The sequence below is a fragment of the Bos mutus genome, chromosome 10 (assembly GCF_027580195.1).
Source record: "Bos mutus isolate GX-2022 chromosome 10, NWIPB_WYAK_1.1, whole genome shotgun sequence".
In the NCBI taxonomy this organism is placed as follows: Eukaryota; Metazoa; Chordata; class Mammalia; order Artiodactyla; family Bovidae; genus Bos; species Bos mutus.
The window spans coordinates 83538945-83566677 of record NC_091626.1 but is presented as its reverse complement, the minus strand read 5'-3'; the positions used below and the strand labels follow the sequence as shown (position 1 = coordinate 83566677).

At 46.9% G+C, this 27733-nt stretch overlaps 1 protein-coding gene across 15 annotated transcripts in view; it reads right to left on the bottom strand.

Annotated features, from left to right (window-relative positions):
• Window positions 1-27733, bottom strand: part of TTC7B (tetratricopeptide repeat domain 7B) — a 273939-nt gene that overhangs the window by 186452 nt on the left and 59754 nt on the right. For all 15 annotated transcript variants that reach the window (XM_070378355.1, XM_070378356.1, XM_070378354.1 and 12 more), the window contains exon 4: window positions 8040-8170. In XM_070378355.1, coding sequence (XP_070234456.1) covers window positions 8040-8170 — 131 coding nt within the window. The remainder of the gene's footprint in view (window positions 1-8039; window positions 8171-27733) is intronic.

The following is a 27733-nucleotide window of genomic DNA, read 5'->3' as shown; positions in this document are numbered from 1 at the left end:
AGGTAAACTGATCAAGGCCACTCCATGTCATTTCCAACTATTCTAATTTGATTCATTTGACTCAATTATTCTATATGCATAATTCTGAAGGTATCTTTTATTCCCCTTTGGAGAACAATCTGTCAGAGAAAATTATTAGCAGATGTCTCCGTGATGTGACAAGGACAGCATTGAACACACACTCCATGCCCGTGGCTCGCAGGCACGCCCGGCTCCCGCGGCCCTGCCTCCACGCTTGGAGCAAGCAGGGAGACCCCTCCGTGGCGAGCCCTGTCACACTGCGTGGAAAGCACTGGAGGCCGCTGGCTTTCCCCCTGAGACAAGGCAGGCGGTATTAACCCTGCCGTGAGGATGGAAAGCTGAAGCTCACAGATATAAACGACTGGGCTAAGGTCAAAGGGCCAGGTGAACAGAGATTCAGAACCCAGCTATGATGGGGACTCCAGGCAAGATGCTGTTCATTAGCTTCCAGACAAAAAATACAAAACCAACTTCTCCTGAAAAAATTACTCAATAAGTAGCTCTTTAAAATTATTGAACATTTTAAATAAAACAGCATTTTTAAAATACTCTATATTTCTACGTAAATATCTGAAATCTTCGAGGGCTGGGAAAGATTCCACCACCAGGGGACACAGGAACAGATAATGCCAACAACACAAACATTTCCCGGGCTTCCCCGGTGGCTCCGTGGTGAAGAATCCACTTGCCAGTACAGGAGACAGAGGTTCTATGGCTGAGTCGGGAAGATCCCCTAGAGGACGAAATGGCAGCCCCTCCAGTATCCTTGCCTGGGGAACCCCGTGGACAGAGGAGCCTGGCGGGCTACAGTCCACAGGGTCGCAGAAGAGCCAGACACGACTTAGTGACTAAAGAACAACAACCAACAAGCCCTGGGACACATGCGCGCTAACCCGGCTCACGCTCACGGCAGCCGCAGAGCAATTCTTATCGCCACTTTGACAGCTGCGGATTCGGGGGCAGCACAGGGAGGCTGAGTAGCTTCCCCGGGGCCCCGCAGCTCCGGGGTGGCCAGGCCAGGATTCCAGGCCGGGCCGGCCAGTGCCCCGCGCCCCGCTGCTCGTCACCGCACAAGTCAGCCAGCAGCGGGGAGGGCGCCAGCCCTGCGCGAGGAGCCCCTGCCCTTCAGGAAGCACACGGGCTAACACCACTGAACACACCAGCTTTCAGAAAAACGCGGAATGAGGCTGCGTCAGAAACGCAGACCGGTGGCTCTGGATTATGAAAAGCCATTCTCCACAACACTCCAATCTGTCCTCAAACGTTCTCCTCCACTCTTTCCTTGCTAGTGAATGACACTAAGAGCCAACACTAACAAATACAATGCCCAGAGGCTCTGGCACACAGAAGCTGCTTCGCTATGGAATGGCTGGGAAATGAGGGGGAAACCACCGCAAGACCGCCTCGGCCCAGCAGAACTAACACGGGAACGGGGCATGTAGGGTTTTCTACTTGAAAGGTCGCCTACCCAGAAAAGTAGAGCACTGTTACCTAAGCTGGCCTGTCTTTTACTTCTTTCAGATTCTTTTTCCTAACATTTATTTTCAATTTAGCTTAATTCTTAAAAGTTATTTCAGTTTAAAAAAAAAAGGTCAAACGGGTGGCTCCTGCATAGCACCCATTGTCTTGCCTCATAAAAGCTCTTGAACATTCACCAAGGCCCCGTGGCCACTTAAGGAAGGTCATCTTTCCTCCAGATTTCTCATTAATCACAGATACTTTTTGAGCGTCTACCATAGTCAAAACAGATGTTTGATTCATTCAGTCTCTCTCATTGCTAATACTGCAGCTTCCTGGGTCTGGGGTGGCCCAAAGTGGTATCTGATGAAAGAAAACTCATCCTGGAAAATCAGAGTCAGAAATGGGGACATCATCAACATACCCTGAAACTGAACCCTGAGCCAAGTGATGCTGCTCCCCCCACGCTCCTGAGAGCAATGGCGTGCTTGGCCAAATGTTACTGAGCACTGTCTATATATAAGGGTGTAAGGACCACAGGATCCACGTTTATGGGCAGCAGGCTGGGATAATGAAGTGATGATGAGCTAGGTGTCAGAAGGGCTGAGTTCTGATCTAAGCTTTGGCCCCAACTTCCTGTGTGTCCGTGGGCTCTCCGTTTCTGGGCCTCCATCTTCTCGAAGTCTAACATCCTGTGATCACCCTTTTCTCAAAACTGTGAAAAATATTTATTTTAAATCCTACAATTATATGGAAGGGGAACTAAAGAGCCTCTTGATTATAGTGAAAGAAGAGAGTGAAAAAGTTGGCTTAAAACTCAAAATTCAAAAAATGAAGATCATGGCATCCGGTCCCATCACTTCATTGCAAATAGATGGGGAAACAGTGGAAACAGCGACAGACTTTATTTTTCTGGGCTCCAAAATCACTGCACATGGTGACTGCAGCCATGAAATGAAAAGACGCTTGTTCCTTGGAAGAAAAGCTATGACCAACCTAGACAGCATAAAAAAAGCAGAGACATTACTTTGCCAACAAAGGTCTGTCCAGTCAAAGCTATGGTTTTTCCAGTAGTCATGTATGGATGTGAGAGTTGGACCATGAAGAAAGCTGAGTGCCGAAGAATTGATGCTTTTGAACTGTGGTGTTGGAGAAGACTCTTGAGAGTCTCTTGGACTGCAAGGAGATCCAAACAGTCCATCCTAAAGGAAATCAGTCCTGAATATTCCTTGGAAGGACTAATGCTGAAGCTGAAGCTCCAATATTTTGGCCACCTGATGTGAAGAGCTGACTCACTGGAAAAGACCCTGACGCTGAGCAAGATTGTAGGCGGGAGGAGAAGGGGACGACAGAGGATGAGATGGTTGGATGGCATCACCGACTCAACAGACATGAGTTTGAGCAAGCTCCAGGAGATGGTGAAGGACAGGGAAGCCTGGTGTGCTGCAGTCCATTGGTTGCAAAGAGTCGGACACAACTTAATGACTGAACAACAACAGCAAAGATTACATAAGTCTCCTTGATGGTCTGTCTAAAGAACCCAGTGGTGAATAGGTGGTTCTAAATGAATACAGGAGGTAGTACACCCAGATCTGCCAATCCCCACATCACTAAAGACACACCGATGAACCTCCTTTCTCCAAGCCAGGAGGAGGCGGCTGTACCTTGACAACAGAGAGTAAAGTACAAAATAAGGTCCCCCGCGTGTCAAGGACTGTGCGGATCCACTAGAACCGCTTGGCTGGGGCAAGCAGACTTCTCTCCTCCCAAGCACTGGCTATCAGGGAGGCAGACGGTGAAAATCATGTGGATGTTAAAAGCAAGCTGCATGATCATTTCTCTAAAGATTGTATCATAAATTCTGAATAATAAATAATTCCTTTCTCACAGCAGACTTCTGACAGAACAACATCTTGGAAAGACAGCCAAATATCTTCCTGAATTCCTGGACATCATGAACTACAGTTTATAAGCCATCCTGGTGAGAGCCAGGCCAGACACCTCTCCCTTGGCCCTCTCCCCCGCTTCTCTGAGGCTCTCACCTTGCCCTCCCTGATCCTGAAAGGTAATTCTGATCCTCACCACACACATCAGCACATTACAAAAAGGAAACTGCTTCCAGTCTGTACATTTACAAAAGAACAAAAACCATCAAGACCTCGGTAGTCCTCTATTCTAATCCCTGGTGGCTCAGACGGTAAAGAACCTGCCAGCAATGCAGGAGACCTGGGCTTGACCCCTGGAGAAGGAAGATCCCCTGGAGAAGGAAATGGCAACTCACTCCAATACTCTTGCCCAGAGAATTCCATGGACAGAGGAGCCTGGCAGGCTACAGTCCATGGGGTCAGAAAGAGTCGGGACACGACTGAGCAACTAACATTCTAATCCTTAAGCAGACAGAGAACCCATAAATTGCTGGGAAACAAGATTCTGACCAAACCCAAAGTCTCACAGAATTTCTTATCACTTCAAACAATCTTGCAGGAAACACTTCTGAGTCTGAAGGGGGAAATATCAGGATCAAGCCATGGTGAGAACACCAGGAAACTCTGGGAAGGCCAGACATGGGTAGGAACTGCTGCTCTTGGTAAAATGTGTCATTTAGCAAGAATCCGATACACTCCTGCATCTGGGTCTTTTGCAATCCCCACAGGAACTCCACGAAGTAGACATCCATTATTTTGCTCCTTTTACAGATGGGAAAATTGAGGCTGAGAAGTGAAGGAGTAACTACAAAGGTCAGAGCTAAAAGACAGGGATCCTTCTAAACAGAAGCTGCCCACACCTCCTCAGCCTCAACCAGCCTTCAGCTTCCTCTGCCTGAGGGTGAGAGCTCAGGTCCCCTTGCTTACACGTTCTCTGCTCATGTGGCCCCTTGCTCATGTGTTCTCTGCTCACAGGGCCCCTTGCTCACACGTTCTCTGCTCAGGGCCCCTTGCTCACACGTTCTCTGCTCACGTGGCCCCTTGCTCACATGTTCTCTGCTCACAGGGCCCCTTGCTCACACGTTCTCTGCTCACAAGGGCCCCTTGCTCACGTGTTCTCTGCTCAGGGCCCCTTGCTCACATGTTCTCTGATCACGTGGCCCCTTGGTCACATGTTCTCTGCTCACATGGCCCCTTACTCACGTGTTCTCTGCTCACAGGGCCCCTTGCTCATACGTTCTCTGCTCAGGGCCCCTTTCTCACATGTTCTCTGATCACGAGGCCCCTTGCTCACACGTTCTCTGCTCAGGGGCCCTTGCTCATGTGTTCTCTGCTCAGGGCCCCTTGCTCACGTGTTCTCTGCTCACGTGGCCCCTTGCTCACATGTTCTCTGCTCATGTAGCCCCTTGCTCACCTGTTCTCTGCGCTCAGGGCCCCTTGCTCACGTGTTCTCTGCTCACAGGGTCCCTTGCTCACGTGTTCTCTGCTCAGGGCCCCTTTCTCACATGTTCTCTGATCACGAGGCCCCTTGCTCACACGTTCTCTGCTCAGGGGCCCTTGCTCATGTGTTCTCTGCTCAGGGCCCCTTGCTCACGTGTTCTCTGCTCACGTGGCCCCTTGCTCACCTGTTCTCTGCGCTCAGGGCCCCTTGCTCACGTGTTCTCTGCTCACAGGGTCCCTTGCTCACGTGTTCTCTGCTCAGGGCCCCTTGCTCACGTGTTCTCTGCTCAGGGCCCCTTGCTCACACATTCTCTGCTCAGGGCCCCCTGCTCACATGTTCTCTGCTCACAGGGTCCCTTGCTCACGTGTTCTCTGCTCAGGGCCCCTTGCTCACGTGTTCTCTGCTCACGTGGCCCCTTGCTCACACGTTCTCTGCTCAGGGCCCCTTGCTCACGTGTTCTCTGGTCACAGGGTCCCTTGCTCACGTGTTCTCTGCTCAGGGCCCCTTGCTCACGTGTTCTCTGCTCACGTGGCCCCTTGCTCACACGTTCTCTGCTCAGGGCCCCTTGCTCACGTGTTCTCTGCTCACAGGGTCCCTTGCTCACGTGTTTTCTGCTCAGGGCCCCTTTCTCACACGTTCTCTGATCACGAGGCCCCTTGCTCACACGTTCTCTGCTCAGGGCCCCTTGCTCACACGTTCTCTGCTCAGGGCCCCTTGCTCACATGTTCTCTGCTCACAGGGTCCCTTGCTCACACGTTCTCTGCTCAGGGCCCCTTTCTCACACGTTCTCTGATCACGAGGCCCTTTGCTCACACGTTCTCTGCTCAGGGCCCCTTGCTCACACGTTCTCTGCTCAGGGCCCCTTTCTCACACGTTCTCTGATCACGAGGCCCCTTTCTCACACGTTCTCTGATCACGAGGCCCTTTGCTCACATGTTCTCTGCTCAGGGCCCCTTGCTCACGTGTTCTCTGCTCAGGGCCCCTTTCTCACACGTTCTCTGATCACGAGGCCCCTTGCTCACACGTTCTCTGCTCAGGGCCCCTTGCTCACGTGTTCTCTGCTCAGGGCCCTTTGCTCACACGTTCTCTGATCAGGGCCCCTTGCTCACGTGTTCTCTGCTCAGGGCCCCTTGCTCACACGTTCTCTGCTCAGGGCCCCTTGCTCACACGTTCTCTGATCAGGGCCCTTGCTCACACGTGTTCTCTGCTCAGGGCCCCTTGCTCACACGTTCTCTGCTCAGGGCCCCTTTCTCACACGTTCTCTGATCACGAGGCCCTTTGTTCACATGTTCTCTGCTCAGGACCCCTTGCTCACACATTCTCTGCTCATGGCCCCTTGCTCACGTGTTCTCTGCTCAGGGCCCCTTTGTTCACATGTTCTCTGCTCAGGACCCCTTGCTCACACATTCTCTGCTCATATGGCCCCTTGCTCACGTGTTCTCTGCTCAGGGCCCCTTGCTCACGTGTTCTCTGCTCAGGGCCTCTTGCTCACGTGTTCTCTGCTCAGGGCCCCTTGCTCATGTGTTCTCTGTTCACGTGGCCCCTTGCTCACATGTTTTCTGCTCAGGGCCCCTTGCTCACACGTTCTCTGCTCAGGGCCCCTTTCTCACATGTTCTCTGATCACGAGGCCCCTTTCTCACATGTTCTCTTGATCACAAGGCCCCTTGCTCACGCGTTCTCTGCTCAGGGCCCCTTTCTCACACGTTCTCTGATCACGAGGCCCTTTGTTCACACGTTCTCTGCTCAGGACCCCTTGCTCACACATTCTCTGCTCAGGCCCCTTGCTCACATGTTCTCTGCTCAGGGCCCCTTGCTCACATGTTCTCTGCTCAGGGCCCCTTGCTCACGTGTTCTCTGCTCACAGGGCCCCTTGCTCACGTGTTCTCTGCTCAGGGCCCCTTGCTCACGTGTTCTCTGCTCAGGGCCCCTTGCTCACACGTTCTCTGCTCAGGGCCCCTTGCTCACACGTTCTCTGCTCACAGGGTCCCTTGCTCACACGTTCTCTGCTCAGGGCCCCTTGCTCACGTGTTCTCTGCTCACAGGGCCCCTTGCTCACACGTTCTCTGCTCAGGGCCCCTTGCTCACATGTTCTCTGCTCACAGGGCCCCTTCCTCACATGTTCTCTGCTCAGGGCCCCTTTCTCACATGTTCTTTGATCACGAGGCCCCCTGGTTCACGTGTTCTCTGCTCACAGGGTCCCTTGCTCACGTGTTCTCTGCTCAGGCCCCCTTGCTCACATGTTCTCTGCTCACGTGGCCCCTTGCTCACATGTTCTCTGCTCAGGGTTCCTTTCTCACACGTTCTCTGATCACGAGGCCCCCTTGCTCACATGTTCTCTACTCACAGGGACCCTTGCTCACACGTTCTCTGCTCACGTGGCCCCTTGCTCATGTGTCCTCTGCTCACAGGGCCCCTTTCTCACACATTCTCTGCTCACACGGCCCCTTGCTCACGCGTTCTCTGCTCAGGGCCCCTTGCTCACGTGTTCTCTGCTCACATGGCCCCTTACTCACATGTTCTCTGATCACGAGGCCCCCTTGCTCACACGTTCTCTGCTCACGTGGCCCCTTGCTCACACGGCCCCTTGTTCACACGTTCTCTGCTTACATGGCCCCTTGCTCACGTGTTCTCTGCTCGCGTGGCCCCTTGCTTACACGTTCTCTGCTTGCGTGGCCTCTTGCTCATGTGTTTCCTGCTCACGTGGCCCTCTAATCAGCTGTTGGTTTCATTCTCCACTTCCTCAGTGAACCACTGACTGCTGGCAGTAAACCATCCCAGATGACCCAGGTTGGTGGAGAGTCCGCATGACCACTGAGCCTCCCAAACCCCAGATGTGCTCTGCGTTGGTACACAGTCCATGAACACTGCCCATGAACGTACAAATACAGCTCAGCTTGTTTTGCCTAAGAGAACAGGGATGATCAGCCAGCTTCAGGGCACTGAGGACATAAATAGATGTATATTGTCATTTCTGTTCAAAGGACATTAAAATGCTTCCCAAACACTGACCTGTCTATTTTCACAAGGAGCCACATTCACCAGCATATTCTCCTTAGTGTTTAAGAATATAAGCAAAGCTTTGCACCCAGAGACAGGCAAGCTGAAGGCTTCCAGAAGTCGATCACAGTTCTGTATGATGCGGTTTGAACTTTTAAAATGTCACCAACTGAACAAGCACGTGAGCCTCACTCACCCTTTCTATCTCCTGGAGGTACAGGAGGGCGATGTCCCCCGCCTTCTCATAGCAGGTGATGATGTCCTGCTCCCGGTCCACGCGGAGACTACTGGTAGAAGAAGAAATAGGCAACTTCTCTAAACAAAGTCCTAAAAAAAATCAACATACAAAAACCGGGTGAGTTGTTTTTTATGGGACTTAATTTTTTAGTATTACTCTAGAAAGCCAGATACTATGGGCGAAGCAGATTCTCTGCCCTCTCTAAGGACAAAATGGAACATCAAAACAGGGCACCAGAAAGAAAATCCAGAGGTTACGGATCAAAGAGGCCCCTCAGCATACAGAAAGGACCATTTGACTCTGACATCCAGGTTAAGAATTTGATCAGGTACTTCACCAGGATCCCATTCAGACCTAACAGAGCTTCTCATTCAACCATGCCCCGAGATCCTTAAAGAATTTTATAAGTAAGGACAGCAAGGCTAGGGCTTCTGAGGTGGCTCAGTAGTAAAGAATCCATCTGCCAAGCCGGAGCCATGGGTTCGATCCCTGGGTTGGGAAGATCCCCTAGAGGAGAGCACGGCAACCCACTCCAGTGTTCTTGCCTGGTAAGTCCCAATGGACAGAAGAGCCTGGCAGGCTACAGTCCATGGGGTCACAAGCAGCCTGGCAGGCTACAGTCCATGGGGTCACAGTCAGTCAGACACAACTGAGTTACAAAGCAACACACAACACAGTGAGGCTAACAGCACAAAACAAGGTAAAGAACATCTCGTGTCTTCTACAGTGTATGCTTAACTGATTGAATATTAAACATTTCTAAATGCACTCAGGAGCCAGGAGTCAGCTACCAGGAGAATCTTCCAACTCTCGGCCTAGATTTCTGCAGTAACAACACTCCAGACCAGCTCTCAGTTCCAGGCCAAGAAAACACCCAGAACCTTGCAGTGTGGGCCCTTCTTTGGAGATAGAGGAGATACTCCTCACCAAGAGAGAGTTCAGGCCTGCGATGGGTTAGGAAAGCATGAAAGGCTGAAAAATGACAATGCCGAGAGGAGCAGGTGTTGCCTGAACCCAGCACCAAACTCAGCCGCTGTCCTGAGCAACCAGCCTGGGCCCGTCAGGCTCCAGGTCTCCACCCACAACTGGAGGCAGAGAGGGAGCCCCACAGGGAGGGTTTGCGCTGCGCCAAGTTCCCTGGGACACGGGGAGACACACACAGCGCATACGTGCCACTCCGTGCAAGACTCTGAGAGAAGCGTCCATGCTGCCAGAGTCAGGACCTGCAATTGGAAGGGGCCTGAGAGGTTTCCTGGCACACGCACTCATTTTATAGATGAAGAAGCTGAGAATCATCGAGGGAAAGTAAGAGATTTGCTCCAAACCTGAGAGGCAGTTCACAGCACAACAGAGATCAGAACCCGGGTCTTCAGCCTTCAAAGCAACATCTACCTACTAAGGGAGCTGCTGACTTTCAGAGTAGGTACCACTGCAGAGAGGGGACCAGACAAGCCAAGGGCAGCAAGTGACCCAGAGCCCCTGTGCATCACTGTGAGAATGGCCCCCTCCCAACTGCTCTTAACAAACGACGGCAGTCCCCTGGCTGTCGAAGGTGACGGGAGATGCTGTGCTCCACGGGAAGGAGAAAAACCACTTCCATCTGCAGGGAGCCAGCACTGAGGACGGCCTGCCTGGGCGCTTAGAGGTGACAACTTCGTCACAGAAGGTGTGGACCAGCCAAAGATTTTGCTGCAGGTTAACAAAGATTTATTGAGGTGAAATTGGCATATTAAAAACTGCACGATGTTTCACCATGATTTCTTTTGTTTTTATTTATTTTTTATTAACTGAAGTCCATCGTTTACATTAGGGTTCACTTTGCGTTGTGCAGGTCTATGAGTTTTAGCAACAGAGCATCATGTTTCCACAATCACAGTATCGTACTGACACCACCGAGCCAATTCACGGCCCTAAAAATGGGATCTAGCCCTCCAGCCTCCCTCCTGAGCCCTGGCAACCACCCACCTTCTCACTGTCTCTACGGTTTGGCTTTGTCCAGAACATCACATAATTGCAATCATGCAGTATGCAGACTGTTCAGACTGGCTTCGTTCACCTGGAAATGTGCTGTTAAGATCCCCTCATGTCTTTTTGTCAGAGGAGGCGATGGCACCCCACTCCAGCACTCTTGCCTGGAAAACCCCATGGATGGAGGAGCCTGGTAGCTGCAGTCCATGGGGTCACTAGGAGTTGGACACGACTGAGCGACTTCCCTTTCACTTTTCACTTTCATGCATTGGAGAAGGAAATGGCAACACACTCCAGTGTTCTTGCCTGGAGAATCCCAGGGATGGGGGAGCCTGATGGGCTGCCGTCTATGGGGTCGCACAGAGTTGGACACGACTGAAGCGACTTAGCAGCAGCAGCAGCATGTCTTTTTATAGGCAGATAGCTAATTTCCTTTTGTTGCTAAGTAATATTCCATTTATTCATTAATCTGTTTAAAGGCGTCATGGTTGCTACCAGTCTGGGGAATTATGGATAAAGCTGCTATAAACATTCGCGTGCAGGCTTTTGTGTGCACATAGTTCTCAGTTCCTCTCAACCAGGAAGAGGAACTGGTGGATGGTATGGTAAGAATATGTTTGTATGAAATATCTAAGTACATCTATTTTATTTACAAATAGCTTTGTAAGAATATTACTTTTAGCTTTATAAGAGACCACTAAACGGGTTGTCTTCCAAAGTGGCTGTGCTGTTTTGCATTCCTACCAGCAATGGACGAGAGTTCCTATTGCTCAGCATCCTTGCCACCATTTGGTGTTATCATTTTTTGAATTTTAGTCATCTAATATGTATAGTGGCGTCTCACTGCTGTTTTAATTTGCAGTTTCCTACGGACACGTGATGTCGATTTTTAATGCTATTTGCCGTCTGTCTACCTTCTTTGATAAAGTGTCTGGACAGATCTATTGTCATTTCGTCAAAAAGACTGAGTCATTTGTCTTCTTACTGTTGAATTCCGAGTTCTTTATATATTTTGGATACAAGCCCTTTATCAGATTTCTATTTTGCAAATATTTTCTGTCTGTGACTTCATTCTCTTAACCCTGTTTTTCACAGAACAAAAGTTGCTAATTTCCTTAAGTTCAACCTGTCAATTTGTGTTTTCGGTGTAGTCTCTAAAATGCCGCTACTAAATCCAAGGTCACCTGGATTTTCCCCAGTGTTATCTTCCAGAAGTTTTATTTAGTTTGGAATTCAGATTTAGGTTTACAATCCACTGTGAGTTACTATTTATGAAAGGTACAAGGATTCTGTCCATATACACACGTTTAGCATGTGGGTGTCCACTTGTTTCCAGCACCATTTGCTGGAGAGACTGCGTTTCCCTCATTGAATTGCTTTTGTTCCTTTGCCAAAAATCAGTTGATGACAGTTGAGTGGGCCTTTTTCTGGGCTCTCTGTTCTGTTTCATTGATTTTTTAAAGTATTTATTTATTTGGCTGCGTTGGACCTCGTAGTTGAGGCATACGAGGTCTTTGTTGCATCATGTGGCATCTTTCGCTGCTCACAGGCTCCCTGGATGTGGCTCACAGGCTCTCTGGCTGTGGCATCAGGGTCTCTGGCTTTAGCTCACAGGCTCTGCGGCTGTAGTTCACAGATTCTATGGCTGTGGCTCACAGGCTCTCTGGCTGTAGTTCACAGGCTCTCTTGCTGTGCCCCACAGGTTCCCTGGTTGTGACTCACAGGCTCTGCAGCTGTGGCTCACAGGCTCTCTGGCTGTAGCTCAATAGCTCTCTAGTTGTGGCTCACAGGCTCCCTGGTTGTGACTCAGAGGCTCCCTGGCTGTAGCTCACAGGCTCTCCGGCTATGGCTCACAGGCCCTCTAGTTGTGGCTCACCAGCTGTCTGGCTGTGACTCAGAGGTTCTCTGGCTGTAGCTCACAGGCTTTCTTGCTGTGCCTCACAGGTTCCCTGGTTGTGATTCACAGGCTCTGCAGCTGTGGCTCACATGCTCTCCAGCTGTAGCTCACAGGCTCTGTAGCTGTGGCTCACAGGTTCCATGGTTGTGGCTCACAGGCTCTGCAGCTGTGGCTCACATGCTCTCCAGCTGTAGCTCACAGGCTCTGTAGCTGTGGCTCACAGGTTCTGCAGCTATGGCTCACATGCTCTCTGGCTGTAGCTCACCGGCTCTTTAGTTGTGGCTCACAGGCTCCCTGGTTGTGACTCACAGGCTCCCTGGCTGTAGCTCACCGGCTCTTTAGTTGTGGCTCACAGGCTCCCTGGTTGTGGCTCACCAGCTTAGTTTCTCCACAGCATGTGGGACCCTGATTCCCCTAAACCAGGGATTTGGGATTGAACCCTCATCCCCTGCCTTGCAAGGCAGATTCTTAACCACCTAACCACCAGTGAAGTCCTTTATTGAATTTTTTGTCTATTATTTCAGCAATCTTATGCTGTCTGGATTACCAATGTACAGTGTATCATTTTTAAGGAATAGCTCTATTGAGACAATAATTACATGGCATAAAATTCACTCATTTTAAGTAAAGTTCATAAAAATTAAATCATATGTCATCTTTTGTGTTCAGTTAGTATGTTTTCAATGTTCATCCAAGTTACAACAATATCGATTTCTTTTCACTGCTGATGATACACCGCATTTCATCTCTCCATTTGCTAGTAGTGGGCAGTGGGGTTGTATCTCTTTTTGTCCATAATGAATAATGCTGTCATGAAAATGCATGTATCATTTTTGTGTGACCATGTATTTTTAATTCTCTTGGGTAGATACCTAGAAGCAGAAGTGTTAGGTCAGATACAAAATTTACATTTAACTCTTTAAGAAACATGCCTTCTAAAGTGGCTATACCACTTTACATTTCCACCAGCAATTCATGAGGATTCCAGTTTCTTCACATTTTTGTCAACACTTGTCATTGTCTGTTGAATCCCAGCCATCTCAGTAGGTGTGAAGTGGCATCTCAGTGTGGTTTTGATGTGCATTTCCAAAATGACTAGTGATGCCGACTCTTTGTGTGCATCTTCTTTAGCGAAATGTCTGTTAAAATCTTTTACTTGTTTTTCTTGGGTTGTTGGTTTTCTTATCATTGAGTTTTGAGAGTTCTCTATGTGTTCCAAACACAAATCCTCTATCAGATATGTGATTTGCAAATATTTCCTCTCAGTCTGTGATTTGTGCTACTTCCTTTTTAAAAAAAATTAGGGTATCGTTGCTTTTCAGTGTTGTGTTAGTTTCTGCTGTACACGATGCATCGGCTGTATCCATAGGGATATTCCGTATGTACCCCTATGCTCCTTCCCTCCTAGGTCTCCATCTGCCCCCCACCCTCCATCCCACCCATTTAAGTCAGCACAGAGCACCGAGCTGAGCTCCCTGCGTGATACTGCAGGTCCCCACTAGCTATCTGTTTTACACATGGTGGTGTATATGTATCAGTACCAATCTCCTTTAACATGTCTTTTGAAGATTAGAAATTTTAAATTTTGACGGAGTCAAATCTATCAGTATTTTCTTTCATAGACTGTACTTTTAGTTTCCTATCTTTAAAAGTACAAAGATTTCTTCTATAAGTTCTTCTAGAATTTTTATATTTTTAGGTTTTACATCTAGGCCTATAAATTATTTTAAATTACTTTTTGTACATGTTGCAAAGTATGGATCAAAGTTTACTTCTCTGCCAATAGGTGTCTGGATGTTGTGGTACAATTTATTGAAGCTTCTCCTTTCTCCACCGAATTGCCTTTCAGTTCAGTTCAGTTCAGTCGCTCAGTCATGTCCAACTCTTTGCGACCCCATGAATTGCAGCATGCCAGGCCTCCCTGTCCATCACCAACTGCTGGAGTTCACCCAAACTCATGTCCACCAAGTCAGTGATGCCATCCAGCCATCTCATCCTCTGTCGTTCCCTTCTCCTCCTGCCCCAAATCCCTCACAGCATCAGAGTCTTTTTCAATGAGTCAACTCTTCGCATGAGGTGGCCAAAGTATTGAAGTTTCAGCTTTAGCATAAATCCTTCCAAAGAACACCCAGGACTGATCTCCTTTAGAATGGACTGGTTGGAACTCCTTGCAGTCCAAGGGACTCTCAAAAGTCTTCTCCAACACCACAGTTCAAAAGCATCAATTCTTCAGCTCTCAGCTTTCTTCACAGTCCAATTCTCACATCCATACATGACCACTGGAAAAACCATAGCCTTGACTAGATGGACCTTTGTTGGCAAAGTCATGTCTCTGCTTTTGAATATGCTGTCTAGGTTGGTCATAACTTTCCTTCCAAGGACTAAGCATCTTTTAATTTCATGGCTGCAATCACCATCTGCAGTGATTTTGGAGCCCAGAAAAATAAAGTCTGACACTGTTTCCACAGTTTCCCCATCTATTTTCCATGAAGTGATGGGACCAGATGTCATGATCTTCGTTTTCTGAATGTTGAGCTTTAAGCCAACTTTTTCACTCTCCTCTTTCACCTTCATCAAGAGGCTTTTTGCTCCTCTTCACTTTCTGCTTATCATAAGGGTGGTGTCATCTGCATATCTGAGGTTATTGATACTTCTCCAGGCAATCTTGATTCCAGCTTGTGCTTCTTCCAGCCCAGCATTTCTCATGATGTACTCTGCATAGAAGTTAAATAAGCAGGGTGACAATATACAGCCTTGACATACTCCTTTTTCTATTTGGAAACAGTCTGTTGTTCCATGTCCACTTCTAACTGTTGCTTCCTGACCTGCATACAGGTTTCTTAAGAGCCAGGTCAGGTGGTCTGGTATTCCCATCTCTTTCAGAATTTTCCACAGTTTATTGTGATCCACACAGTCAAAGGCATTGGCATAATCAATAAAGCAGAAATAGATGTTTTTTCTGGAACTCTCTTCCTTTTTTGATGATCCAGCGGACATTGGCGATATGATCTTTGGTTCCTCTGCCTTTTCTCAAACCAGCTTGAACATCTGGAAGTTCATGGTTCACATATTGCTGAAGCCTGGCTTGGAGAGTTTTGAGCATGTCCTTTTCATTATAAGGGACTGGAATGCAAAAGTAGGAAGTCAAGAAACACCTGGAGTAACAGGCAAATTTTGCCTTGGAATACTGAATGAAGCAGGGCAAAGGCTAATAGAGTTTTTCCAAGAGAACGCACTGGTCATAGCAAACACCCTCTTCCAACAACACGAGAGAAGACTCTACACATGGACGTCACCAGATGGTCAACACCAAAATCAGATTGATTATATTCTTTGCAGCCAAAGATGGAGAAGCTCTATACAGTCAACGAAAACAAGACCAGGAGCTGACTGTGGCTCAGATCATGAACTCCTTATTGCCAAATTCAGACTTAAATTGAAGAAAGTAGGGAAAACCACTAGACCATTCAGGTATGACCTAAATCAAATCCCTTATGATTATACAGTGGAAGTGAGAAATAGATTTAAGGGACTAGATCTGATAGAGTGCCTGATGAACCATGGACTGAGGTTCCTGACATTGTACAGGAGACAGGGATCAAGACCATCCCCATGGAAAAGAAATGTGACTTCACATTCCAGGATGTCTGGCTCTAGGTCAGTGATCACACCATTGTGATTATCTGGGTCCTGAAGATCTTTTTTGTACAGTTCTTCTGTGTATTCTTGCCACATCTTCTTAATATCTTCTGCTTCTGTTAGGTCCATATCATTTCTGTCCTTTATCGAGCCCATCTTTGCATGAAATGTTCCCTTGGTATCTCTAATTTTCTTGAAGAGATCTCTAGTCTTCCCCATTCTGTTGTTTTCCTCGATTTCTTTGCATTGATCGCTGAGGAAGGCTTTCTTATCTCTCCTTGCTATTCTTTGGAACTCTGCATTCAGATGCTTATATCTTTCCTTTTCTCGTTTGCTTTTCACTTCCCTTCTTTTCACAGCTATTTGTAAGGCCTCCCCAGACAGTCATTTTGCTTTTTTGCATTTCTTTTCCATGGGGATGGTCTTGATCCCTGTCTCCTGTACAATATCAGGAACCTCAGTCCATAGTTCATCAGGCACTCTATCTATCAGATCCAGTCCTTTAAATCTATTTCTCATTTCCACTGTATAATCATAAAGGATTTGATTTGGGTCATACCTGAATGGTCTAGTGGTTTTCCCTACTTTCTTCAATTTAAGTCTGAATTTGGCAATAAGGAGTTCATGGTCTGAGCCACAGTCAGCTCCTGGTCTTGTTTTTGCTGACTGTATAGAGCTTCTCCATCTTCGCTGCAAAGAATATAATCAATCTGATTTTGGTGTTGACCATCTGGTGATGTCCATGTGTAGAGTCTTCTCTCGTGTTGTTGGAAGAGGGTGTTTGCTATGACCAGTGCGTTCTCTTGGCAAAACTCTATTAGCCTTTGCCCTGCTTGATTCTGTATTCCAAGGCCAAATTTGCCTGTTACTCCAGGGGTTTCTTGACTTCCTACTTTTGCATTCCAGTCCCCTATAATGAAAAGGACATCTCTTTGGGTGTTAGTTCTAAAAGGTCTTGTAGGTCTTCATAGAACCATTCAACTTTAGCTTCTTCCGTGTTACTGGTTGGGGCATAGACTTGGATTACTGTGATATTGAATGGTTTGCCTTGGAAACGAACAGAGATCATTCTGTCGTTTCTGAGATTGCATCCAAGTACTGCATTTTGGACTCTTTTGTTGACCATGATGGCTACTCCATTTCTTCTGAGGGATTCCTGCCCACAGTAGTAGATATAATGGTCATCTGAGTTAAATTCACCCATTCCAGTCCATTTTAGTTCGCTGATTCCTAGAATGTCGACATTCACTCTTGCCATCTCTTGTTTGACCACTTCCAATTTGCCTTGATTCATGGACCTGACATTCCAGGTTCCTATGCAATATTGCTCTTTACAGCATCGGACCTTGCTTCTATCACCAGTCACATCCACAGCTGGGTGTTGTTTTTGCTTTGGCTCCATCCCTTCATTCTTTCTGGAGTTATTTCTCCACTGATCTCCAGTAGCATATTGGGCCCCTACTGACCTGGGGAGTTCCTCTTTCAGTATCCTATCATTTTGTCTTTTCATACTGTTCATGGGGTTCTCAAGGCAAGAATACTGAAGTGGTTTGCCATTCCCTTCACCAGTGGACCACATTCTGTCAGACCTCTCCACCATGACCCTCCCATCTTGGGTGGCCCCACACGGCATGGCTTAGTTTCATTGAGTTAGACAAGGCTGTGGTCCATGTAATTAGATTGACTAGTTGTCTGTGATTTGGTTTCAGGGTGTCTGCTCTCTGATGCCCTCTCAGAACACCTACTGTCTTACTTGGGTTTCTCTTATGTTGGACGTGGGGTATCTCTTCACAGCTGCTCCAGCAAAGCACAGCTGCTTCTCCTTGCCTTGGACGAGGGGTATCTCCTCATCGCCGCCCCTCCTGACCTTGAACGTGGAGTAGCTCCTCTAGGCCCTCCTGCGCCCGCGCAGCCACCGCTCCTTGAATGTGGGGTAGCTCCTCCTGGCCGCTGCCCCTGGCCTCGCGCAGTGGGGTAGCTCCTCTCGGCCGCTGCCTCTGATCTCGGACATGGGGTAGCTCCTCTCAGCCGCTCCTGCGCCATTGCCGTTGTGGCCTGGCACTCTCGGCCGCTGCCCCTGACCTCGGGTGGGGGGTAGTAGCTCCTCTCAGCCACGCTTCTAATGGTAATGGTAGTAGTAGATAAATGCAAAGGACCGCGCAGCAGAAGCATGCCAGCTGCGACGGACCACGCAGAAGCATGGCCGAGAGGAGCTACCCCACACCCCGAGGTCAGGGGCAGCGGCCGAGAGGAGCTACCCCACATCCAAGGAGCGGTGGCTGCGCGGGTTCAGGAGGGCTGAGAGGAGCTACTCCACGTTCAAGGTCAGGAGGGGCAGCAGTGAGGAGATACCCCTCGTCCAAGGTAAGGAGAAGCGGCTGCGCTTTGCTGGAGCAGCCCTGAAGAGATACCCCATGTTCAAAGTAAAAGACACCCAAGTAAGACGGTAGGTATTGTGAGAGGCATCAGAGGGCAGACATATAAACCATAATCACAGAATTGCCTTTACACTTTTGTAAAAAGAATCAGTTCTAATGAGGTGGATGAAACTGGAGCCTATTATACAGAGTGAAGTAAGCCAGAAAGAAAAATACCAATACAGTATACTAATGCATATATATGGAATTTAGAAAGATGGTAACAATAACCCTGTGTACGAGACAGCAAAAGAGACACTGATGTATAGAACAGTCTTATGGACTCTGTGGGAGAGGGAGAGGGTGGGAAGATTTGGGAGAATGGCATTGAAACATGTATAATATCATGTATGAAATGAGTTGCCAGTCCAGGTTTGATGCACGATACTGGATGCTTGGGGCTGGTGCACTGGGACGACCCAGAGGGATGGTATGGGAAGGAAGGAGGGAGGAGGGTTCAGGATGGGGAACACATGTATACCTGTGGCAGATTCATTTCAATATTTGGCAAAACTAATACAATTTTGTAAAGTTTAAAAATAAAATAAAATTTTAAAAAATCAGATGGACATAAACGTGAGTCTATTTGTGGACCCTCTATTCTGTTCCAATGATCTATTTGTTTATACTTATGCTAATATTTGTTTATACTTATGCTAACCCTCTCTTGAAATTACCATATCTGTATAAATCTTGAAAGTAGTGTTCAGATCAGATCAGATCAGATCAGTCACTCAGTCGTGTCCAACTCTTTGCGACCCATGAATCGCAGCTCGCCAGGCCTCCCTGTCCATCACCAACTCCCAGAGTTCACTCAGACTCACGTCCATCGAGTCAGTGATGCCATCCAGCCATCTCATCCTCTGTCGACCCCTCCTCCTCCTGCCCCCAATCCCTCCCAGCATCAGAGTCTTTTCCAATGAGTCAACTCTTCACATGAGATGGCCAAAGTACTGGAGTTTCAGCTTTAGCATCATTCCTTCCAAAGAAATCCCAGGGCTGATCTCCTTCAGAATGGACTGGTTGGATCTCCTTGCAGTCCAAGGGACTCTCAAGAGTCTTCTCCAACACCACAGTTCAAAAGCATCAATTCTTCGGCGCTCAGCCTTCTTCACAGTCCAACTCTCACATCCATACATGACCACTTAGTGCTCTAATTTTGTTCTACTTTTTTAGCTATTCTTAGTCCTTTGTATTTCCACATAAAATTTGCGGGTCAATTTCATTAAAAACAAAAACAAATGTGGCTGGGATCTTAATTGATGCATGTTGAATTTATAGGTGGATTTGGGGAGAACCGAGATCTAAGCAGTATTGAGTTTCCCAACCCGTGTACAGAGCGTGTCTCTTCATTAACGTAGGTCTTTACGTCTCTCGGAAATGCTTCGTAGCTTTCAGTGTGCACGCCTTGCAAATCTTTTCTCAGATCTACTCTTAAGTAGTTCATATTTATTATGCTGTTATAAGTGGTATTGTTTTAATTCCTTTTGTTCATGGCTAACATTTAGAAATATAATAGATTTCTGAATATTGGTCTTGTGTTCTATAACCTTGCTAAATTCATTTATTAGTTCTATACAATCATGTTGTTTGTAAATACAATTTCACTTCCTTCTTTCCCATCTGGATGCCTTCTATTTCTATTTGCTGCCTTATTGCACTGCCGAGGACCTCCATTACAATGTTGAAAAGAAGTGGTGAGAGCAGACATCCTCATCTTATTCCTGATCTTAGGGAGAAAGCATTTAGTCTTTTCATACTAAGTTTGATGTTGCAGTTTTTCACAGATGCCCTTTACCAAGTTGAGGAAGATCCCTTGTACACCAATTTTGCTAAGAGTTTACATCAAAAATGGATGTTGGAATTCCTTGAATCCTTTTTCTGTGTCTATTGAGACAATCATATGACTTTTTCTCTTTTAGTTTTCAATCTGGTGAATTACAGCTACTGATTTTCAAATGTTAAACCAAACTTCCAGTCCTGAAATAAATCCCATTGATGATGATATATTATTCTTTCTTTATATTGTTACAGTTGACGTGATAAATTTCTTGTTTGGAAATTTTTTCATCTAGGTTCATGAGGAATATTTGTCTATAGTTTCCTTGCAACGTCTATCCTGTTTTTGGTATTAGGGCAAGTCCTTACCTAATAAAATGACTTGAGAAGTATTCTCTTCTCTTCAATTTCCTGAAAGAGTTCATTTGGAATTATTTTGTTCTTAAATGTTTGGTAGAACTTACAGTAAAGCCATCTGGACCTGGAGTTTTCTTTGGGGGAAGCTTTTTAACAACAAATTCCATTTCTTTGATACAGGATTGTTCAGATAATCTCCTTGTTCTTAAGTGAGGTTTGGTGGTTATCTTTTAGGCAGTCTGTCCCTTTCTCCTGAGTTGCCGGATGTATTGGATCCGTGTTGTTTATGATGCTCCCTGATCCTTTCAGTGTCTGTAGCGTCTCCAGGGGTGGCATCTCTCTCATTCCTGATACTGGCAGTTTGTGTCCTCTGTTTCTATCCTGAACGGTCCTCAAATGGTTTTGTTGAAATTCTCAATAAAGATCTTTTAATTCCATTGATTTTTGTTTCACTGATTTTTCTCTGTTATTTTTCTATCTTCTACTTCATTGACTTCTGCTCTGATCTTTATTATTTTCTTCCTTCTGCATTACCTTGAACTTAATTTACTCTTCCTCTTCCAGCCTCTTAAAGTATAAACCAAGGTATAAATTGGAGACCTTTTTCCTTTCCTAGTATAGGCATTTTGTGTAATAAATTTCTAAGTACTACTTTAGCAGTTTCCTACAAACTTTGATACATTGTGGTTTTATTTTCTTTCAGTTCACAATACTTTCTAATTTAATTTTTGATTTCTTCTTTAAAAATGTGTTATTTAGTTTCTAAACACTCAGGGATTGTCCAAAGATCTTTCTGTTACTGATTTTTAAATTAATTCCATTATGGTCTGTGTCCCTTGGATAGCAAGGACATCAAACTGGTCAATCCCAAAGGAAATCAACTCTGAATATTCATTGGAAGGACTGATGCTGAAGCTGAAGCTCTAGGACTTTGGCCATCTGATGCAAAGCACTGAGTCGTTGGAAAAGACCCTGATGCTGGGAAAAACTGAGGGCAGGAGGAGAAGGGAGCGAAAGAGGATGAGATGATTGGATGGCATCACTGACTCAATGGACATGAGTGTGAGCAAACTCTGGGAGTTGGTGAAGGACTGGGAAGCCTGGAGTGCTGCAGTCCATGAGTTGCAAAGAGTCAGACAGGACTCAGTGACTGAACAACAAATGGTCTGTGAAATAAAGAGCTAGACAAGCTTGAGATGTTCTGCAGGCTCCGGAGGAAGGGCTGGCCTCTGGGAGATAATGTGATTCACAGCATGGGTCTTGGGCCACACCATACCACTTTGACCTCTGAAGAGACTAGAGACCAAATAACTGAGTTCCATGGGCACTCTGTGCCTACATAGCTGACCTCCAACATGAACCTGGGTATGGTAGCCTGAGCACCCTTCCCCCACTGGCAGTACACCGTTAGTGCTGCCCCGTATCACTGCCAGGAAAACGAAGTGCTGACCATATCATCCCACTGTGATTAGACGACTTAAATTTGGAGCCGGTCTCTTTTGGGCTCTACCCTATGTGCCTTTTGCCTGTAGTAATTTTCACCTGTAGCTTTTTGTTGTAATAAACTGTAGCCATGCGTATGACAGCTTTCCTGAGTTCTATGACTCTAGTGAATCCCTGACCTGCAGGTGGTCTTGGGGATCCCTGATAGAGGTCAGAGAACATATTTGAACTCTTCCAATTATGTTGAAACTTGTTTCTTGCCCAGACTGTGATCAATCTTGATAAGAACCTTGGAAGGAATGTGCCTCCTGCTGTTGGCTGGGTGACACATAAACGTCAACCAGGTAAAGCTGCTGTACTGTGCTGTCCCGAGACATGAGTCTGAAAAAACTCTGGGAGAAAGTGAAGGACAGGGAAGGCCGGCGTGCTGCAGTCCCCGGGGTCACAAAGAGTCGACCTGACTTAGTGACTGAACAACAAGGTTTCTGTATCCTTATTGATCACCTGTCAACTTGTTCCATCACTTATTGGAACAGGGTATGAAAGTCTCCAAGCATAACTGTCAGTGGTCGCTTTAAGGTTTACTGAGCCCCAGTCCACTCCAAATGGTATCATAGGCCTTCCACACGCAGAACACCTTTACTGTCGCGTACTTGCATTTCTTTTTTGTCCTGATTTTCTTATACATTACGTTTTTACACGGATTATAAATCCCAGTCCACGTGATTATTATTCTTATTGAAATGGCCGATTACCTTGTCAAGACATTTTAATAATGTGGAAAACCTGATACAGTCACTGATACAGCGATGCCTTCCACTGCTCTGCGTTCCTTTGTGCAGATTCAGCTTTTCCTTCCCCTAAACAGATTCCTTTACCATTTCTTACAGTGCTGTTCCATTGATGGTGAGGCTTTTCAGCCACTGACTGTCTGGAAAAGGCTCTATTCAGCTCCGTGTTTGAGGATATCTTCATTTTCATTCACTCGACAGTCTGCCCCCGCCCCTACCCCAGTCTAAAGACGCTCTCCGCGATTCTCACTTGCATGGTCTCTGACGATGAACCTGCCGTCACCCTGTTTATTCACCTGCATGTAACGTGTCTTTTTTCTGGCTATTTGTAAGATCTCCCCTTTGTCATTGATCATGAGCAATCCGGGTTATGAAGGGCTTTGGTTTCGTTTTCCCCATGTTTACTGTGCTTGGGCCTCACTGAGCTTTCTGGATCTGAAGATTTATAGTTCTCGTAAAATTTGAAAGACATTCAGCCATTATTTCTTCAAAGTTTTTTGTGACCCTTCCCCTTTCTTGCTTGCTATACTAAGTCACTTGTGTCTGACTCTTTGTGATCCCATGGACTGTAACCTGCAAGACACCTCTGTCCATGGGGATTCTCCAGGTGAGAATACTGGAGCGGGTTGCCATTCCCTTCTCCAGGGGATCTTCCCAACCCAGGGATCAAACCTGAGTCTCCTGCAGCTCCTGTACTACAGGCGGGTTCTTTACCACTGAGCCACCAGGGAAGCCTCCCCTCCTTAGGGGTCTCCAATTACACACATTCAGGTCACCTGAAATTATTCTGCAACTCATTGATGTTCTTTCCACTTTATAAAAAGTTTTCACTTTTTTAGATGGTGTCTACTGCAATGTCTTCAAGTTCACTGATCTTTTTATCAATGTCTATGGCACCCCACTCCAGTACTCCTGCCTGGAAAATCCCATGGATGGAGGAGCCTGGTGGGCTGCAGTCCATGGGGTCGCTAGGAGTCAGACACGACTGAGCGACTTCACTTTCACTTTTCACTTTCATGCACTGGAGAAGGAAATGGCAACCCACTCCAGTGTTCTTGCCTGGAGAATCCCAGGGACAGGGGAGCCTGGTGGGCTGCCATCTCTGGGGTCACACAGAGTCGGACACAACTGAAGCGACTTAGCAGCAGTAGCAGCAGCAATCTGCCATTAACTACATCCAGTGTATTTTTCATCTTGGACATTGTAGGTTTCATCTTTAGAAATGAGATTTAGTTCCATTTTTAATGCCCATGTCTCTACTAAACTTTATGAACATGAAGAATATACATAATACCTGTTTTAATGTCTCTCCAGTCCTAAGTGCTCAATATTCACTCCCTATACATTTAGAGCCAAAGTTGTTTATGTGGCTGCAAAATAAAAGAAATTCACTAAGCATCCTCTCTCTGTTTCAACCTCTTAAAATGTTCTCCAAAGGAGAATACAAGATAAGTTGAACAAATTCACTATTCGGTAGAACAGCTACAGAACTACTCAAAAGCAAGCACTTGATCAGAGCTTCCTAACTGCGCTTTAAGGGCTCATTTGTGCCAAATTAAAACCTCCAGAAAACAAAACAAAAGATAAACTGTTTCATTATCTGCCTTCTGCTTCTATGAGGAGCAACCAAATAATGTGCAAGTCGGTATCAGGGATTTACTATAAAGGAAACAAACCCCACAGTATGCCAAAGTGAGTGAGTGAAGTCGCTCAGTTGTGTCTGACTCTGCGACTGTAGCAAAGACCGCAGCCTACCAGGCTCCTCTGTCCATGGGATTCTCCAGGCAAGAATACTGGAGTGGGTTGCCATTTTCTTCTCCAGGGGATCTTCCCGACCCAGGGATCGAACCTGGGTCTCCCAATTGCAGGCAGACACTTTACCGTCTGAGCCACCAGGGAAGTCCTACAGTATGTCAAAGGACCAGGAGAAAACATGGGTCTAGTCCTTGGCACTTTACACGGCAGGCGGGACACTGACCACTAAGGTTCCTGAAGATGACCAAGGCCCTCGGGGACCAGCCAAACCCAGTGAGTCAAAGAAAAGACAGATCTAGGTCAACACAGTTTGGCTCTCACCTGTACCATACATTCTGGAATACGAGAAGTCCACTCTCCCAGGGCTGTAGTCCCACAGCCACGTATAGTCGGTAAGGCAATTCAAACCAGACAGACAACTTCATCCTCCACTGTGAGGACAGACTTGTCATGGTCTGTGGATTCCTGTTCTAATTAGGGAGCGACATGAACACCTGGCCACCCACTCCAGTGTTCCTGCCTGGAGAATCCCATGGGCAGAGGAGCTGGCGGGCTACGGTCCACAGGGTTGTGAGAGTCAGACACGACTTAGTGACTACACCACCACCACCATGAACAGCCAAGGCCCTGGCTGCCACATGAGCCTTTGGCAAGGAGCCCATTCTCAGGTAGGAGGCCACGCGTGGTAAATATCGCTCCGTTCCTTCTCCCAAATGCTGTGATGTTCCTTCCATGTGCCACCACACACATCTCAGAGCAACAGCAGAGTCTTGATCTACCACAGTGAATTCATGGCGATGCAGCTCAGTTCCAGAATATGCAGTTTTCTGTCAAAAGCTGCTTACAGGACCTCTGGACTAGACTGTAACTTTTCAAGTGTCTAGGATCAGGTCAACACTGTCTGAGAAGCAGAGTTCTGAGGTCATGGTCCAAACTGGCCCTCATTAACATGTCAGGCGGTGCCTTGTCTGTTTGGAAAGCTATCATCAATAATGTTTTTAGTTATGTTCTTTTTTCCAGAGAAATGCACGGCAAGAAAGTGAAAAACAGACTTGAAAAACAGCTGGTATGACAGCTTAATGAACAGCTCAATAAGATCTGCATCTCCAAAATCAAAGCTGGGTACCAGAGAGTAGAAGTTAAGTGCTCCATGACCAAGCATCAGGGCCAGCTTTAAAGCATGGGTCAAAAAAGTGGCTGACTATGTGTTGCGACTTAAAGAATGCTAAGTAGGATTTCCCTGGAGGTCCAGTAGTTAAGAATCCACCTGCCAATGCAGGGCACATGGGTTCAATTGCTAGTCCAGGGAGATCCTACATGCCACGGGGCAACGAAGCCCATGTGCCATGACTACTAACCTACACTCTAGAACCTGAGAGCTGCACCTACGGAAACCCACGCACCCCAGAGCCCGTGCTCCGCAACTACAGAAAACCTGCGAGCAGCAAAGAAGACTCAGCACAGCCAGATGATTAACTAACTAATTAAAAAACAAAAATCAGTAAGTCCTTAGGCTTGAAAAAAACCAGAATACTGAGTAGCCACTGGACCCCAAATTTATCTCCCTTACCCATGGGAAAGTCCCACAGAGGGGCTCACTTCTGAAAGTTCCTTTCCATAAAGGGTAACACATTTTGATTAAACTGGTGACAATAAATTCATCTAGGTCACACCTGACTGCTTTGAAGCTCTTGAGCATGAATTAGCCTGTGCAATGGGTACCATCCTCCTCCCAATCTTGTGGGAAAAGAAACAGGAGCTCCCTAGCTTGTCTAAGGTCTGCACAGGGGCCAGAACTGAGGTTACAGTGGAGCCCCTGAGCTGGGGCAAGTGCATCCTGCCCCAGGTGACGTTCGAAGCACCTGAGGCGGATGGGCTGGGGGAAGCAAAGGTGCTGTGCGAGCGTCAGGGAGCGTGCGCCTCACGGTCGGGAGGGGCGCCAGGCAGTGAGGGGCAGCCGGCCCTGGGCCTGCCGGAGCTCACGTGTGTTCAGCCTCCTAATCGCCCTATTTAGGTGCATCTTTGCTGTTGTTCAATCCTCAGTCGTGTCCGACTCTTTGCAACACACAGACTGCAGCTCGCCAGGCCTCCCTGTCCATCACCAACTCCCGGAGTTCACTCAAACTCATGTCCATCGAGTCAGTGATGCCATCCAACCATCTCATCCTCTGTCATCCCCTTCTCCTCCTGCCTTCATCCTTCCCAGCACCAGGGTCTTTTCCAATGAGTTGGCTCTTTGGATCAGGTGGCCAATGTATTGCAGCTTCAGCATCAGTCCTTCCAATGAATATTCAGGATCAATCTCCTTTAGGATTGACTGTTCAAGGGACTCTCAGGAGTCTTCTCCAGCACCACAGTTCAAAATCATCACTTCTTGAGGACTCAACCTTCTCTATGGTCCAACTCTCACATCTGTACATGACTACTAGAAAACCCAGAGCTTTGACTATACAGACTTTTGTCAGCAAAGTGATGTCTCTGCTTTTTAATACACTGTCTAGGTGTGTCATAGCTTTTCTTCCAAGGAGAAAGCATCTTTTAATTTTATGCCTGCAGGTGCCATCTGCAGTGATTTCCGGAGCCCAAGAAACTAAAGTCTGTCAGTGTTTCCATTGTTTCCCCATCTATTTGCCATGAAGTGATGGAACCAGATGCCATGATCTTAGTTTTCTAAATGTTCAGCTTTCAGCCAGCTTTTTCACTCTCCTCTTTTACCTTCTTCAAGCGGTTCTTTAGTTCCTTTTCACTTTCTGCCATAAGGATGGTGTCATCCGCGTATCTGAGCTTATTGATATTTTTCCCAGCAATATTGATTCCAGCTTGAGCTTCATGCAGCCTGGCATTTCACAGGATGTACTCAGGATATAAGTGAAATAAGCAGGGTGACAATATACAGCCTTGATGTATTCCTTTCCTAATTTAGAACCAGTCTGTTGTTCCATGTCTGGTTTTAACTGTTGCTTCTTGACTTGCATACAGATTTCTCAGGAGGCAGGTAAGGTGGTCTGGCATTCCCACCTCTTTAAGAATTTTCCATTTTGCTGTGATCCACACAGTCAAAAGCTTTAGCATAATCAGTGAAGTAGAAGTAGGTATTTTTCAGGAATTCTCTTGCTTTTTCTATGATCCAATGGATGTTGGCAATTTGATCTCTGGTTCCTCTACCTTGTCTAAATCCAGCTAGTATATCTGGAAGTTTTCGGTTCATGTACTTTTGAACCCTACTCTGGATGATTTTGAGCATTACCTTGCTAGCAATGTGAAATGAGTGCAATTGTGCAGTAGTTTGAACATTCTTTAGCATTGCACTCCTTTGGGATTTGAATGAAAATTGGCCTTTTCCAGGCCTGTGACCACTGCTGAGTTTTCCAAATTTGCTGGCATACTGAGTGCAGCACTTTAACAGCATCATATGGCAAACTGGACTCTCCTTTGTTTCTTTCCACACAAGGTTTCATCACCTCTGAAAAGGAGCTCCAATTTTTCTCCCAAGTGCTGTACATCCCTGAAAGTCTGGCTGAGGAAGTGGACAGCTACACATCTCATTGCCAAAAAAAAAAAATCCTCTGATCACTGAGGGGTTAACCCTCCCCAATTCTTTCAGGA